General features: G+C 34.3%; 1 protein-coding gene across 1 annotated transcript in view; it reads left to right on the top strand.

The window, feature by feature from the left end:
• The window catches only part of PDS5B (PDS5 cohesin associated factor B), a 168,220-nt gene extending 151,427 nt beyond the window's left edge, over positions 1-16,793 (top strand). The window contains exons 26-32 of the mRNA XM_060191870.1: positions 390-452; positions 994-1,139; positions 3,398-3,503; positions 7,698-8,137; positions 8,231-8,338; positions 12,461-12,599; positions 14,025-16,793. Coding sequence (XP_060047853.1) covers positions 390-452; positions 994-1,139; positions 3,398-3,503; positions 7,698-8,137; positions 8,231-8,338; positions 12,461-12,599; positions 14,025-14,060 — 1,038 coding nt within the window. The 3' untranslated portion in view covers positions 14,061-16,793. The remainder of the gene's footprint in view (positions 1-389; positions 453-993; positions 1,140-3,397; positions 3,504-7,697; positions 8,138-8,230; positions 8,339-12,460; positions 12,600-14,024) is intronic.
• Positions 16,794-17,441: the final 648 nt, after the last annotated feature.

Here is a 17,441-nt window from a genome sequence, read left to right as displayed (position 1 = left end):
CAAAATTAGGATCTTATTCATGTGTGGAGACTTGAAATATTCTAGGTTAACCTAGTAGCTAAGGACCTTGGGATAAATGAAGGTAGTAGGAGTATGTGTGTTCTCTCCTTGGAGAGTATTATTTGAGAAGTGTGTACCTTATGATAGGCTCGTAAGTCTTTACCTTAAGTCTTGCAGCTCAGTTCTGCTTTGTTACTAGTACAGTTTGTGTTTATTAGAATATTTTAAATTTAGAGCCTGAAATTTTGTTTTTCAAACAAGTGCGTAAGTTAGATAAATAAAACTTATTCTTTAAAACAAACGCTGTTCTGTGCTTTGCTGGCTCTTGCGCTACCTCATAGAGAGTGTTTCCATAGTCACTGACTGCAATCTTCTTCCCTTGTTTGTAGAACTTCAGTAATACCAAAAATTACCTGCCTCCAGAAATGAAATCGTTTTTCACCCCTGGAAAAGTACGTTTTGAGAATTGCTCTAATCCTTCTGTGGTTGCTTATTTTAGTGTGATTATTGGCATAATTGTGCTATATATATATATATTTTTTTTTTTTTTAAAGATTGGTGTATTTCAGGGTGGAAAATGTAATTAGTAGTTTTTCCCCATTTACTAGTAAAAAAATAGTTTTGTTTGCTATATAGATAGAATCACTTATTTTTAGCTTGTAATAAAGCTGTAGAAACCGTAAATATTGTATTATAATTTAACGTAAAATCTGAAAAGACATTTTCTTATGTCCATCTGTAGCAAGAGCCTAATAATCTATTTTCATTGTTATCTGTTTCCTTTGTTTTCATTTTCTATGTAAGCCTTTTCATCCATTAATTAAGAAACTTAAATTTGTTTAAGTCATGCTCCGTTTATATTCCTTATATTGCTTAAGGATGGGCTGATTTTCATGATTTGTTTGTGAATACTATGCAGATGTTATGTGTGGATCTTTACATATATACTTCTTTTTACTTTAATCAGTAAAGCTAATGCATTTTTCATTTCAGCCCAAAACAACCAATGTTCTTGGAGCTGTAAATAAGCCACTTTCATCAGCAGGCAAACAGTCTCAAACAAAATCGTCACGAATGGAAACTGTAAGCAATGCAAGCAGCAGCTCAAATCCGAGCTCTCCTGGAAGAATGAAAGGGAGGTAAGCACATGGAACATACCATATCCTCATCTAAGGACTTCAGCAGACTATGAGACCTAAAATAACATAATGCAGTACATTTAGCCTCCCAATACAGAAGTCAACACAGACCTGAACATTTCCACTAAACATCAGTAGTCATTTGCAAGTTTTATATTTTTTCATTAATTTTAGGTGCTTCGATTTTAGTCTTTCACGGTTTAGCTTTTGGGATAGTCTGTACTGGTAGACATATCTAGTTCCACCCTCAATGTTAAATTTTATAGGACATCCATAAAATGGAATAGTCATCAAGAATGATGAAATAAGTGTAGAAGAGCTTTTCCCTACATTATTGAATGAGAAAGGCAAAGAATAGAATGATGTTATAGTACTTTCGAGTTTTTTTTAAAAAACTATTCAAAAAAATCTATTCAGTACCAGATCTTTTCATGAAAACCCACATTTTGATGTAGGTAAAACCCACTCAATAATTTGTAGTTAATTGCTTAGTTGTAAATAAATAATGCATACAGATGGACATGTTTTAGAGATTGTTACATATTACACAAAGATACTATTTGGAGAATAATCTGGCTTAGAAAAAAAAGAATTGTGCAATTGATAAAAGTAATTTAAATAGCAAAACAAAGCTGTATTCATTTTCTTGTATTTTATTGCATTTGATTTCATTTTCTGAGACTTCATTAATGAGAAAGCTTGTCTATTATTTGTTCAGCTGTTTCAAATTATATGTATATATGTAAAATGTAGGGAAGACTACATAGCATCTTAATAGTATATATGGCAGTCCTAGTGTAGGAAGAGATAATTTTATACTCAATGGTAAAATGTAATAGTTTGTTCATGTATAATGTTTCTCAGTTTTCCACATAACAAGCTTAAAGTTATAAAACTTTAAGCTGCAACAGAGAACAGAAAATACTTTTTGAGGTGATTTGATTATAGTAATAATTACAAATGTCTATATTTAAAAGGCTTGATAGTTCTGAAATGGATCACAGCGAAAATGAAGATTATACCATGTCTTCACCTTTGCCTGGGAAAAAAAATGACAAGAGAGATGATTCTGACCTTGTTAGCATTTGTTTAATAGTTTTTAAGTTTTACTTACAAATTATGTCCTACAGTTTATTTTTTTTTATTTTAAGAAAAGAAAAAGGAACAATTTATCCCTTCACTGTCTCTAATAGAGTGCTTAGAATAACATTTGTTAGCAGAACCTTATACAGGTCTAAACTGCCAATATTTGCTGATTTTTGCCTAGTTATTATGAGAAACTGTTCTGTATGTATTAATCCCTAGTGTATTTTGTAAAGTACATCTTTTTTTTTTCTTTTTCTTTTTTTAATTTTATTGCCACCAGGGTTATTGCTAGGGCTCGGTGCCCACACACTTCCTGACAGCCATTCCCCCTCACCTTTTATTTTATTTTTATTTGATAGGTCAGAAAGAAATTGATGGGGGGAGGAGGAGATAGAGGAGGGAGAGAGAGACACCTGCAGACCTGCTTCACTGCTCATGAAGCTTCCTCCCTACAAGTGGGAACCAGGGACTTGAACAGGGATCCTTGCAAATGTTGATCTGTGCGCTTAACCGGGTGCAGCACTGACCAACCCCCCTTTCAGCTTTTGACCATCCAATTTGTCAACTTTTTTCCCAACAAATCCCCTATGTTAAGTAGGACTCTTTCCAAAAGAATGAGATGGGTGTATTTGAAAATCTTTTTTTAAATATTTATTTATTGACTCCGTTTTGTTGCCCGTGTTGTTTTATTGTTGTAGTTATTATTGTTGTTGGATAAGACAGAGAGAAATGGAGAGAGAAGGGGAAGACAGAGAGGGGGAGAAAAAGATAGACACCTGCAGACCTGCTTGACTGCTTGTGAAGTGGTTCCCCTGCAGGTGGGGAGCCGGGGGGGGGGGAGGGGGCTTTAACCTAGATCCTTAAGCCTGGACTTTGTGGATAATGTAAGGAATTTAGATACTGTTGTGGAGTGTGATTATTAAGATTCCCCTGAGATTTGAGCCTGGTCCTCACTGTGCTGGAAGAAGCTTAAGTGCCATCAGCTTTTCCCCTCTCTATGCTAAATCTGCTTCATTGCTTGTTGATTTGATACAAACTATGGTAGAAAAACTAATGCTTTTTGATAAGAATTAAACTTTTCCTTATAAAACTTTAAGCTACAACAGAGAACAGAAAATACTTTTTGAGGTGATTTGATTATAGTAATAATTACAAATGTCTGTATTTAAAAGGCTTGATAGTTCTGAAATGGATCACAGCGAAAATGAAGATTATACCATGTCTTCACCTTTGCCTGGGAAAAAAAATGACAAGAGAGATGAGTCTGACCTTGTAAGGGTAAGCTATTTGGTTTGATTTTATAATGCTTTTAATGATTATCATTTTACTATATATAAATGATGTTACACTGAGTCCAGCTAACATTTCTCTCAGATTTGACATTTGATTTTCTTTTAGTGATTTTAAAAGAAATTGACTATAAATACTTACATATAGCCTTAGGACAGTGAAATAAAGTGAGGGCCTATAAAAACTACTCCATTTTAGCTGACTTCTTGAGCCTTTAATTACTAGATAAATATGTTGTCAAGGTAGGACGTACTAACAGTTTCACAAAATCCTTGCTTAATTGTCATGTCTTAGTAATACATGACAAAACTTGTATTAAACAAAATTAATAAATACCATTTGAAGACAAATTTCATAATTTTGCATATACATAGAATATAGTTAAGCATTTTGATTTAACTTGATGGCATTTTATAATTAAGAATACTTTCATCTTCTAAGTTAACTCTAAACATTTCTTGAGTGATCATTAAATCCCCTGGTCTATTAACTCGAGAATGTGGCTACTTAGTGGGTAATGTTCATCAAAATAAGTGAATTAACCCAAGTTGTTGATGCTGTTTCATTGCTATGATAATTAGTACTTGTGATTAATGATCACCGTGACAGTAACAGTTTATACATTTGAATCTACTTTAGGAGATGGAAAGTTGTTTAATAAAACTAGTTTCTTTTTCCTGAAATGTGGCCGTGCTCTTGTATTCCGGCTGACCCAGCGTTGCTGCATATCCCCATCCCCAGTGTTTTATTTTGCCCAATTGTGTTTCTTCCCATTAAAATCACATGGTAAAACTCTTACTAGACCCTTTCTATGCATACTGTAAACTGTGATTTTTATTGGCTGTTTAAAATTTTCACCTGAGCAGAACAAAAAATTGATAGATTAGTCAAAAAGAAATCCTTTTATCTGGATTTATAGGAGTGCCCTTGAATTGGAAAAGATATTTATGCTTTCTAATCCTACTACTTTTCACTTTGTACAGAAGTTTCTTCATCCTCATCTGAATGCTCATTTCCTCACCATATGCCTGACGCTGCCTTATGTGGAAAGCCTGTAATTTTTCTTATTTGGTAGGAAAATTAAGTAGGTAACCGTCAGTGCGCTCACCCACGTACGGCTCAGCTCTTGTATTACTGGCCCCCCCCCCCCATCTGGGAAACTTTGTTTTGGTCATTTCTCACTAGTTTCATGACTAGTTCTATTTTTCGGAGCAATGTAGAACAAAATCTGTTTTCCATAGAACAGTTTGTAATTTTTGAGCTTTTGGCGTTTGTATAATTATAGTGGATGATTTCTAGCTTTTTTAAAAAAAAGATTTGTTCTCTTTAATACATCTGAGAGTTTCACATGAGAGAGAGAGAGACAGACAGACAGACAGACCAACCAGAGCACCAGTCTGGTACATGTGGCACTGGGGATTGAACCAGGAACCTCAAGTACTCAGTTCAGTGCTCTGCTAGTTAACGCCATTTCCCTTGCCACCCTTTTGCTATAGTTTGTATAACATTTGGTCCATTTTTTAGAAATAGTTGACTAATCTTATTGGTAAACTAGTTTTAACTAAAATATCTTTCAAGAGATAGTCATGAGACAGTTCAATTTAAAGGGGCCAGTGAAAGACTACCAGTGTCTTAGGTATAGCTTTACATTCATACTGACATTTTCCTGAGAAGAAATTATTATCCATATAGAATATATTTCAGCATTTAGCTTTATAGGTAACATATTTTTTCCTTTTCCTACTTCTAACTCCTGTTGTTTATCTCCTCAGTCCTTAACCCTGCAGTGCAAAAGTGAAAAAGATATTACCAAATGCAGTGCTTTAGGAAAATAGATTGTTTTATATTTTTTGAAAGGAAATACTATAAAAATCACAATTACTACCAACTTCTTTCAGAGCAGAAAGGAAATCAAGACATCTTTTCAGATATTTAGATATCAAGAATTGCAGCATTTAAAACTGAAAGTGGTACTTCAAATTTAGTTTTAAATTTTAATATTTCCATCTCCAAATAATGGTAGTTAACATTAAATTTATATATAAACTTTAAACTAGTACTAACACATTAAAGTCAGTCATTTATCGTTCTCTTTTTCTTGGACTGTAAAATATAAGGATAATATAAATTAATGCTAAAAATTCTTTTAGTATACCAAATAATGAAAAGTACAAGATAATCCCAGGTCATGCTGGGAAGAAATGAATAAAATGTAAAATCCATTCAGGACAAATATGCATTCTTTGTTGTTGTCTCTATAGCTTCTCCACTCTGGTGAAACATTTTCAGATAGAAAGAGAGGGAAAAAACAAAGAGCTCCAGAGCCTCCCTCAGTGTCCTAGTACTCCCATGTGGTGTGCCAGGTACTCAAACCTGGTCAGTCACGTGTCAAAGCAGGTGCTCTTTCAGGTGAGCTATTTTATTAGCTCAACAAGTATGAATGACTTAGCAGCTAACAGTATGAGGATGCCTTCTGAAAAGACTTAAGAGTACTGATTGTTTATACCAGTAGTCAGTGAATAGTCAAAAGCATTCTTAAAGGCAAAATACTTGAAGCATTCTTTTTTTTCCTTCTCATTCTTATTAGTGTGATTTACAAGATCATAAGATAATAGGGGTATACTTTTACTCCACTCCTGCCATAAAAATCTTGAAGCATTCTTGTTAAAAAGGGGGGGGGGCAAGACAAGCACTGTTTAAAATTATTCTAGATTGACTATAATTCAGGAAGACATAGGTATCAAAAATACATCAAAGAAATGTTTTAATACTTTGAAAACTAAGAAGCAGTTGCAAAACTAAGAACTAGTGTGTGTGTGTGTGTAAATATGTAAGTAACTATATACTTTGGAAGCGTTTGTTTTATTCTAAGAATCACTTTAATAATAATCTGTAGGTAGGCAGTTAGGTGGTTGGGTAGGTAGGTATAGCTAGATATGTAGATAGACCTAAAGATCACGCTTAAAAGAGTAGGAGAGTGAGCTTATGTGGAAAAATACCTACCAAACTGAGAAACATAAAAGACTTGGAGAAAAGACAGTTCATGTTCCTTACAGGAAAAATGAATAAAAATGACAGTTCTAAGTGACTATAATAGTAAACTTTTATTGTAATTTTATGTCCACATAGAAAAATAGCTATAAAAAGATAATAATAATATCAGTTGAACTAGATGCAAGTGATAATTAGCAAAATACATTGTGCCGCTATGGCCCAGAGGCATTCCTTTTTTGTTTGCTTTTTAATTGTCACCAGGTTTTAATCTTGGGGTTGCAATGCCTGCATGATAAATCCACCACTTCTAGAGGCCATCCCCCTCCCATTTCTTTCTTTTATTTTTTGATAGAGACAGAAATTGAGTGTGAGGGAGACAGACACCTGCAGCACTACTTCACCACTCATGAAACTTCTCTCCTGTAAGTGAGTTCTGGAAGCTTGAGCACAGGTCCTTGTACATGGTAATAAGTGCTTTTTACCATGTGTGCCACCACCCAAGCCCAAGATAATATCTTGATACGCTCAGACTCCCATAACAAAATGCTACATAGTAGGTGTATTAAACAACAGAAATTTATTTTCTCACATTTGTAGTTTGTAGAGAGCCACCTTTCCACGTGTTCCCGCATAGTAAAGAGAAACTGACGTCTCTCTGATTTTTTTTTTCTTCTTATTTGGACACCAGTCCCATAATGAGAGCCATAGCCTTATGACCCCCTGTCAATTAAAGTACTTCCTGAGCTCATCTCCAAATGCTAGTACATTATGCATTACAACTTCAACTTAATTCTTTTTTTGTTCAAAGACAATTCAGTTTATAACAAATAGGTAATACAGCTTTAAAGACATTCAAAAGGGAAGTTGAATATAAATCAAAACACTGGCATTCCTGTAAACAAATAGGGTAAAGGGCAAAATATCAAGGACATAATTAGGAAGTTGATAGGACTGGTGACTAATTAAACAGTAAAAATTACATGGGGTCAGTTAATATTTTTCTTTGCATTTTAATAAAATTTGGCATGAATCTCTTGAAACCAGCTTAGTATCAAGACACATGTATTCTTATCTTAGATACATGTTTGTGCATAAAGAAAACGTGATGTAAATGAATAACATTTTGTTTTATTTTTCAAAATATGCATACTTGCAATCTATATTTGAAATGTTGATTTTTATTCTTAGTCTGAATTAGATAAGCCCAGAAGCCGGAAAAAAACAAGTGTCACTGATTCAGAAGAGAAATTAGGTATGGATGACTTGACTAAGTTGGTACAAGACCAGAAACTTAAAGGCAGCCAACGTGGACGGAAGAGAGGCCATACGGCTTCAGAATCAGATGAACAACAGTGGCCTGAGGAAAAAAGGCTCAAAGAAGATATACTAGAAAACGAGGATGAACAGAATAGTCCTCCCAAAAAGGGTAAAAGAGGCCGACCACCAAAACCTGTAGGTGGAAGCATACCTAAGGAAGAGCCGACAATAAAATCATCTAAAAAAGGAAGCAAAAAAAAATCTGGACCCTCAACTGCAGAGGAAGAGGAAGAGGAAGAAAGACAAAGTGGAAACATGGAACAGAAGTCAAAAAGCAAACAACACCGGACATCAAGGCGATCCCAGCAGAGGTAAGTAAATGTAACACTAAACTACATATGTTTAGTTACTATCTTATAAATCATAATTTGATGCTATCCACATTTGGGTCTTCCCCAAAGCAGAGCAGAATCTCCTGAAACTAGTGCAGTTGAATCCATACAGTCCACACCACAGAAAGGACGAGGAAGACCATCAAAAACGCCATCACCATCACATCCAAAAAAAAATGTGTAAGTTGTAAATAATATTAAATTGCAAGCCAATTTCAAATTATTTTGCAAGAGTTCATAAATTTATAGATATACATAGGGCTGTATTTAAACCCCAAATATGTTTAGCCCATTACACTAGGTAAAATAAAAATTTTATAAACTTAACCTAAGGAATTTATACATCAATGAATTCTGATAGCATTTATATATTTTAACAAGTTTTAGACAGATCTGTATAAATGAATACCAAATGACTTTTTATTTCTTATAAGACTTTATTACCTAAAGAAATTATGAAGTATTTTAAGTAATCATAATTCATTGACCAGGCTAACTTGTAACTAGTTTACCCACAATTTTTCTTCATGTCTTTCCTCAGCAATTTCAACTTTATTATTTTTTTTGCAGCTTTAACTTTAAAAGATAACTTTTTTACACTTTATTTTTCTATTATGTAGGAATGTAACAAGCATCATTTTTTCTTAAATTACACCTATAGAAATTACATCTCAATTTTTTTGTCCCAGTTTTATTTGATTTCTAGCCTCAATATCACAGTACATACACATTTTGACAGTTTAGGATGTACATAAACATTTAAGAGAGTTACCATTAAGAAATCTGTACTCAAAGCTAGTAATGTGAAAAAGAGTGTCAATGCACAATTTGTAGATTTACTATTTCCCCCACTAGTCATTTAAGTGAAAATACAAAGCATGTTTTCTGCTAGAAATTCTGCAGTCTTCTTGAGAGTAATCTCATTATGCATTTGCCCTTGTGGCTTGACTTTTCAGAATTGCCGATACACTTAAGCTAAACACTTTAGGTATCTTAGAAGTTTTTCCTATTCCTGTATAATCCACAGGCAGTAGAAAAGTTGCATGAGTGTCAAGTCAGTACTTTGTGCTTTCTTCCATTTACTTTTTCCATCAGGTACAAAGGAAAAGGTAAGTATATTCTTGTGACAACTTCAAAAATGTGTTTGGATTCAACCATGGAAAATCATTTAAAAAAAAAAGAGATTACTGAGGAATATTAAATTTCCATTATTTTATAAAGAGCAAATAGCAGGGTAAATATCTTTCAGACTTACAACTTTAATTTGTTTATATTTGAGCAAAATAAAATTAAAAGCTTAAATGATTATCATGCTTTCTCCTAAAATCACACAGGTCCACACATGAAAGCTCTGAACTAAATATTTCCTTTTAAAAATCAGTAAAGAAGGAGACTACTCTGTCTTAACTACCAGTCTTCCCTTTCCTGGGAGTCCCCCCTTTTTTTTTTACAGCTTATGTTTTGTTTTATTTTTCTTGTACTGGAAAAGATATGTATCATTTATCCTATAATTCCTGTTTTTTTTTTTTTTTTTTTTCATCCAGGGTTATTGCTGGGCTCGGTGCCTGCACCATGAATCCACTGTTCCTGGAGGCCCATTTTTTCCCCCTTTTGTTGCCCTTGTTGCCGTAGCCTCGTTGTGATTATTATTATTACCATTGTTGATGTTGTTCGTTGTTGGATAGAACAGAGAGAAATGGAGAGAGGAGGGGAAGACAGAGAGGGGGAGAGAAAGACACCTGCAGACCTGCTTCCCCACCTGTGAAGTGACTCCCCTGCAGGTGGGGAGCCGGGGCTCAAACCGGGATCCATACGCCGGTCCTTGTGCTTTGCGCCACGTGCACTTAACCCACTGAGCCACCACCTGACCCCCAATTCCTGTGTTTTCTGCAGTTAGTCCTGAAAAAGTGGATCAAGTAAAAGAAAGTACTTGATTCATGCATAGACTAAACATATATACACATAGATATGACATTTCTAAAATTGAAAAGTATCTAGGCTACACTTGATTAAATGATGATATCTATTTACATACCTCTGAGATTGCCTTCTTGCTTCAGAGAATGCTAGATTTTAGGATTTAGTGGCAAAGCTGACACACCATCCTGATGAACTATTTTGCGAACTCTTCACTACTCTAGGCTGAATTATTACTATTTTCAGAATGTGGACGATCCTTGTCCTGGTGACATATAACCATATAGAAGAGCATGTAGATGCAAAATAATCACACTAATGTGGTATTATATATTGTGATGTATGTTCTGAAGAAAAAAATTACAGTGCTTCTAAGAGAATATAACAGTAGAGTTAGGGAATCAAGTTTCTCTTTGGAAAGCAATGAATTGGTCCATTGAGAATTGTAGCAGTTGGAAAGTTGAGAGAGGAATATTTCAGGTGAGGAAAAATTACTTGAAGGTTCTGAAGTAGGAAATTTTTTGACATTCAGAATGGAAAGAAGGCAAGGATCTGCTAGATTGTAGAATTTATAAGTGAGGTAAGAATGGACAGTTAGACAAGCATCTGACAGGATCTTCTAGATCTTAAATACTATATTGAGGAAGCTTTTGGGGGGCTAGACAGTAGTGTACCCAGTTGAGTGCACGTTACCATGCACAGGACCCAAGTTTAAGCCCCCAGGCCCCACCTATACAGGGGAAGCTTCACGAATGGTGAAACATTGCTCATTGCTACACATCTCTCTCTCACCCTTTCTCCGTCTCTATCCCACCGCCCTCAGTTTCTCTCTGTCTTATCAAATGAAAGGAAAAAGGAAAAACTGTTGCTCAAAACAGTGGATTTGCCATGTAGCCTACCACGCCTCAGCGATAACCCCAGTGGTAGAAATAAAAGGGGGGGGGGTGGAAAGAAGAAAAATTGACTCAGAGCAGTAGGCAGTTATCTAGAGGAAAATGATAGCAGGTGTGCTAGTGTGTGTGTGTATTGCTAGGGCTTCATAATATACCCTCTTTTGTTTGTTGTTGCCTGGACTTCACTGCTCTAGTCTATCCCCCCCCCCCGCCCCCAGATGAGGCATATGAAGTTAGGCAGGCAGACACCACAGCACAGAAGCTTCTTCAAACCCAGGCTTAAACCAGGGTTGTGTGTGGCAAAGCTGACACACCATCCTGATGAACTATTTTGTGAGCTCTTCACCCATGCAATTTTACCACTCTAGGCGGAATTGTTATTTTCAGAATGTGGAGAGATAATATATTTACTTTTTAGCAGTTGAGAGATAGAAACTTAAGATCAAAGCCACGAATGACTTTTCTTTTTGTGATGTTCCATGTGTTTTGTCTTGCTTTTAATGCAGTACCAGGGAACAAATTGAAGATTTCACACATTCATGACAGTTGAGCCCTCTCAGGGCCAGTTGGTGATATACCTGGTTAAGTGCATGTATTATGCACAAGGATCCAGGTTCAAGCCCCTACCCCCCCACCTACAGGGGGAACTTGATGAGCGGTGAATCTATGTTCCCTCCCTCTTAATTTCTCTGTGTTCTATCAAACAAAAAATAATAATAATTAGTGATTTAATATTGATTTATAAAATTATGGGATAACGGTGTAACTTTACATTTCTTAAGATTACTTTGTGAAGAAAAAAGGCCAGGGATGCAAGTAGGCTGGAAGTTTCTAACAGCAGTGAAGGGAGAAAGAAGTGAATGGGTTTGAGATTTCTTTTATGCAGAACCAAGGTCTTGCTCATAAGTGACTTTAGTACCTCATAGGCTATTTTTTCATTGAGTTAGACTTGGAGAGAGGAAGAAACATCTAGTACTGGTACTGCCCCCAGTACTGTGGCAGTCACTCCAATGAGCTGCTAGGGCTTTGAATCTGGGCCATGCACATGGCAAGGGCTGTTCCCTTCCTCATGAACTGTCCCTCTAGCTTCCCAGATGTCTTTGAACACCAAATCTAAAAATCAGGGTTACATGTGTAGGGCCAGATAGAGTAGTACACTGTTTGGAGAGACTCCATGTTTTCTGCTTTGAGCAATTCAGTAGATAGTTAATGTTTTTTATTCAGTGGGAAAAAAAATAAAAGCAAAGCAGAGCTTAGAGCTTGAGCTTTGTTTTCAAATCCTTTATAGATTTTATTGAATAGCTCTTCATTAAGATTCATAGATAAAACACTTTTAGATCCCAGAGTAAAAGAAAAGATTGTCTTATAAAGTCATCAAGGATTATGATAATAAATGAGGACTTCTGAAATATTTAAAGCATTTCTTCTAATGAATTAATTTTTTTCTTAAAGATCAGAATGTTCATATTATTTTACATGTGCTTTACTCTAGTCGTGTAGGACGCTCCAAACAAGCAGCTACTAAAGAAAATGATTCAAGTGAAGAGGTAGATGTGTTTCAGGGTAGCTCCCCTGTCAATGATGATATCCCACAGGAAGAAACAGAAGAAGAGGAAGTTTCTACAGTAAATGTACGTGTTTACTAAAATAGCGTGTGTACTGGAACAAAATAGTGAAATCAAGTTGATAAGTATTTGGTTAGATTTATTTGACACTGGCTGTTAACACAACTATTTATTCTCTTTCTTCATTAAATTGTAGTGTTGTTTCATCTCCTATTTAGATAATGGCCAAAATAAATAATCCTTTATGGAAACCTTGAAACTAAGAATGATAGGTAAATTTTAATTTAAAACTCAGTGTAGTGAAGAACAGAAAGACTAATAGTAATACTTGAAGCATGTACCTTGAATTGAGATCATTGACATGTGTCTTAAATACACTATTTGCTTCATAGCTTTTTGTTTTGAGTTTGATGGTAGAATCTAGAAGGTGGGGTCAGGAGACTAGTACAGTGCTTTATGCGCACTTGGCACAACACATCTCAGGTCAGAGCTGAGCAGTGTTATAAAGGAAACTAGGGGCTAGTGATACCGAGTAAAATAGTGTCTTTAACTGAAATTATCCTCTAAAACTCCTAAAATTAGTAATAAATAATTTCATAGAAGTAGAAATATAAAGCTCCCAAAAATCATTTTTGAAAGTAATGATTTGCCAGATAATTTTCTTTTGAATAAATTGTTCAAGTATAATGAAAAACATTTTTAAAAGATCTGTTCTCTTCAGATACTTAAGATAAGTCTGATCTTTGAATTAGCCAGTTATCTTTGTTAGAGTGACTTCAATTCTGTGCTTAAGTTTTATGTTAATGTCTGGCATTCTGTCCTATTTGATGTTATCATTTCTGTCTGTACCAGAATTCATTTATTTGAGTGAATTAACATCACAGAAAAATATGCTAAATTGTTTTCTGAGACTAGTTGGGCAAACATAATTTCTGAAGGGTATTTTTGTTGGCTTGTTTTGGTGGGCTGTAAAAGCAAGAGTATCTGGGTGGAGGGCAAAGGGTAGATTTTCAACTTCACTGTAGAGGTTGTGGGGGTAGGGGCACAGACCTTTGGTGGTGGGAAAAAAATAAAATAAGTTAGAGAGAGAGATGTACAAATAAGGCTGTAGTTTCTCATAGTGATCAATATTCTTGTCAAAGAAAAAAACTACATTCTAAATTAAAGCCCTGTTCTGCTTATGATCTTGATCTTTCAGTTTTATACTTTAACTAGTGCTTGCTGGCAAATGGAAGTATGTATGAACTTGAGATTGCCTACTTATATGTTATGTGTATTTGAACGTTAGGGTTCAAGTCAGTATTTTGTCAGAAAGACATCTGTGAGCTCAAGTTCTTAAGTATGAGATTTTTTTTTAAAGGCTTAAAGTAAGAACAGAAAAAGGAAAAAATCAGGAACAAGAGTAGCAGTTGGTTAGATATAGGAATACTTATTACTCTGTTTTATAGATGTGTTCCCATTTTAATCAAGTATCTGGTGACTTTTTTACAGGCGCGACGGAGAAGTTCTAAAAGAGAGAGGCGATGAAGCAATGTAATCAGTAACTGTATGTGAAAGCTTTGGGAAAATCTTTTTTGTTGTTGTTTTTTTGTTTTTTCTTTCTTGTCAAGTGGACTGAATAAAGCCTTTGATGCACAAAATGGGACTGCTGAAAGTGGACAGTTGGACCTTACTTTGGCGACCTCAACTATTTGTGGTCGTGTGCTTTGGCCATACACATGGTGATAAATGTTGACTGTAGAGTCTGGTGAAAGTGTAATGTGTGATGGCTGTATATGCATAAACTAAAGAAGAAACTTGTAAATATATTTTTTTCTTTAATGTTTCTGACTTCTGAAGTGCTTGTATAGCTTTTATCTGCGGCTTTAAACTGGCGGTACCCAACTGTTTATTGGATCTATTGATTTAAGAAGTTTGTTAGGATAGATCTTAAGCAGTGACCTGTCAGTGTTTGTATTTGTATTCTCTGCAACTTTACTGTGAAAAAATGGTTTTTCAACAAATGGTGTCATCTTACTGATGTTACTGTTTGTTGGAGAGTTAAATGGTCTCCTTCCCATGTGTATCTTACCTGATGTTTACTCCTGGGCACCCTTAATCTTCAGAGGTGCTAAATTGTCTGCCACCACACCTGAACAATACTTAGGATGGGAGGACTCTTTGCAAATTGTGAAATAGTCCTGAAGTTGTTCTGGTTATTTTACACCTCAGTATTGGTCCCAGAATTGTCTGGCCTTTCATGGCAATGAAAGTTTTAAGAGAGAGATTTAAAATATTTTAATTTTAAAGAGTGTGTTATAAAATAATGTACTGAATTCTTTACCCCATTTTATCACCCCTTTTCAGTTTTTATTAATCTACTGTATCAATAAAATTCTGTAATTTTAATTAGATTTTAATAGTCTAGAATGTTATTGTGTAGATATTTCCTCTTGAACATTATGTTCAGAAATGCAAATTATCACACTATTATATAAAATCTGATACATACACACGTTAGAAAAGTTGCCATTCTCCATAACAGTGTAAAGTTAATCAGAAAGAAAAAAATTTTATTGATGCAGTGTGTCTTTATAAAGCTGTTCTTGAAAACAAGTGTTTTGTATTTTATAGTGAGTTGCATGTTTATGAAAAAAGTGCTGAAAATGGGATGTGCTCTTTTCTGTAAATTCATATTTAGCCATAGTATATGATATATTGCCCCCATAACATAGTTTTTCATCAAGAGTTTATTATTATACTTTATTTTGGAGCCAAAAAATTTGTTGGGGGGGGAGGTGGCAAGGTAGGAATGATATACAACCATATGAGCTATTGTAGGCATCACATCTTATGGACTTTGAACGGAGTGCCACTTTGTTGAGAGAAGTGGAAATTTATTTGAATTCAGACCAGATTTTTTTTCCTTCACTATAATCTGCAAAATAAAGAAATTAATTACTTAAGTCAGTATCCTTTATACAGTTTTATAAACTGTATTTTGAACCAAAATGTAGGTCACTTACTTAACTTCACTTTAGTATTTCAGTTGCTGTTAGTGTGTGTGTGTGTGTCTATGATTTTAACATCACAAAAGAAAATCATATTCTAACTTATTAAATTTATCACGTTGAATAATGGAGCATTTTCATGTAATACACCATTATGTTTAAGGTGTGTTTCCAAGATTGGTTATAATAGATGGGGGAGGAGGGCATAATAAAGAAGCTACTATTTTGGAAAATGACATTTTTCTATTTCCCATTGTATATCACAATCAGTGTGATTATTTTTCTCTTAAAAACGTCTTCATGTTTACAAAACAGCCTTTTACTGTTTCAAAAAAATGTTTTTAATTGTCTTAATCTGTTTATTTTTCATTTACAACACCAGTGATATGGGAGGCTGCTACATACCAAGGCAGGTAATGTTGGACCAAGGTACATTGGCTTTTAAACTTTTATTTAGCTCAGTTCTCCCAAACTATGTCAGCAGTAAAAATAAATAAATAAATAAATAAATAAATAAATAATAAATCAAGCATGTTTTAAAATCTATATAATAAAGAATAAGGGATAACATTGTATTTTTGTTGTTGACTAAACTGCACCAGAAATGTTTATGAAAGTATATCTTTAAGACCATTTTATACAACAACAAAAATGATTGTGGAGGATTTTTATTTGCATGGTGTTAGTTAACTACATTAAAACTGCACATAATGATGTACATCATTGCACATAAATGTTCATTATAGATTCTGTTCAGTACCCGTGAGTCTGTGATTTTACAATTGTCTGTTCACCTTTTGGAAAAATTATGATGTAAATTTTTCATTTTTCTGTAGAAAAATAGGTGCAATAATGATAAAAGATTTGATGGCCTGAGTCTACATCTTAGGGAATTATCTTATTATGTTCAAACATTTCATAGACTAACATTTGGAGAGCCACATACTCTACAGCAAAATTACGTATGTATAAAAGATTAATTGCTGACCGTGGTTAGCATACTCTTTGGTGATATTGTTCACTTTGACAATATGTACTGTATAAAAATTAAATATTTAACACTGTATTAAGTTCCATTATGAAAAATCTTAGGATTCTCCAGTATCTTGCTGCACTGTGTAGCAAATCTGCTTAATCTATATTATAATAAAATTTCTTGCTGCGGTGCAACAGGAAGCTTTTTCAGTGATCTCCACTGTATATGTAAATCACAAATGTGGCTGTAAAACTTGTTCCAGGCATTAAAGGTTAAATTACTTTCTGTATCTTATTACAACTTGTAAGTTTGATTTTTAAGATTTCCTTTTGCCCACTTAAAGAATGTCAGAAATTTAAGGATTTGTTTAAATTGGGCATATTTCCCTTACCATATAGTATTATGTCATTATAATGAACAATTGGTACTTAGCAAGATAACCAATTTTCAGTCACATTTCTGGATTTTCTGTGAAGCTGAATAAACACAAGAGCTAATGTAGTTGTTTATTTTATTTATATGAATTAATACATATATTAAATAATGCTTACTAGATAGAAGGTACATTTTAATAATTTTAAATTGTGAAATGAAGAGGAAATACATTTTCCAATAACACTTCTCAACTTGTTTAAACTTCTCGTGAAAAGTATTTGCTAACAGAGATTTACGCAATCCTATTTAAGTTAAAAGAATGCATTGCCAAAGAGAAAAGGTGTTCAACATAGGCTTCAAAAAAAAAATTAAAATAAATTGCAGGCTTGTTATACAAAAGGCTTTCATGTCTGAGGCTCCACCTGGGTCCCTGGTTCAATCCCCAGCACCACCATAAGCCAAAGCTAAGCCAGTGTTCTGGTCTTTCTCTCTGTATCTACCGCTGTATTTCTCTATCTTGCTCTCATTAAATTAAATTTAAAAAAAAAAAAAAGAAAAAGTGCTAGT

This window comes from Erinaceus europaeus, chromosome 5 (assembly GCF_950295315.1).
Source record: "Erinaceus europaeus chromosome 5, mEriEur2.1, whole genome shotgun sequence".
Classification (NCBI taxonomy): Eukaryota; Metazoa; Chordata; class Mammalia; order Eulipotyphla; family Erinaceidae; genus Erinaceus; species Erinaceus europaeus.
This window is presented reverse-complemented; position numbering and strand designations above follow the sequence as displayed.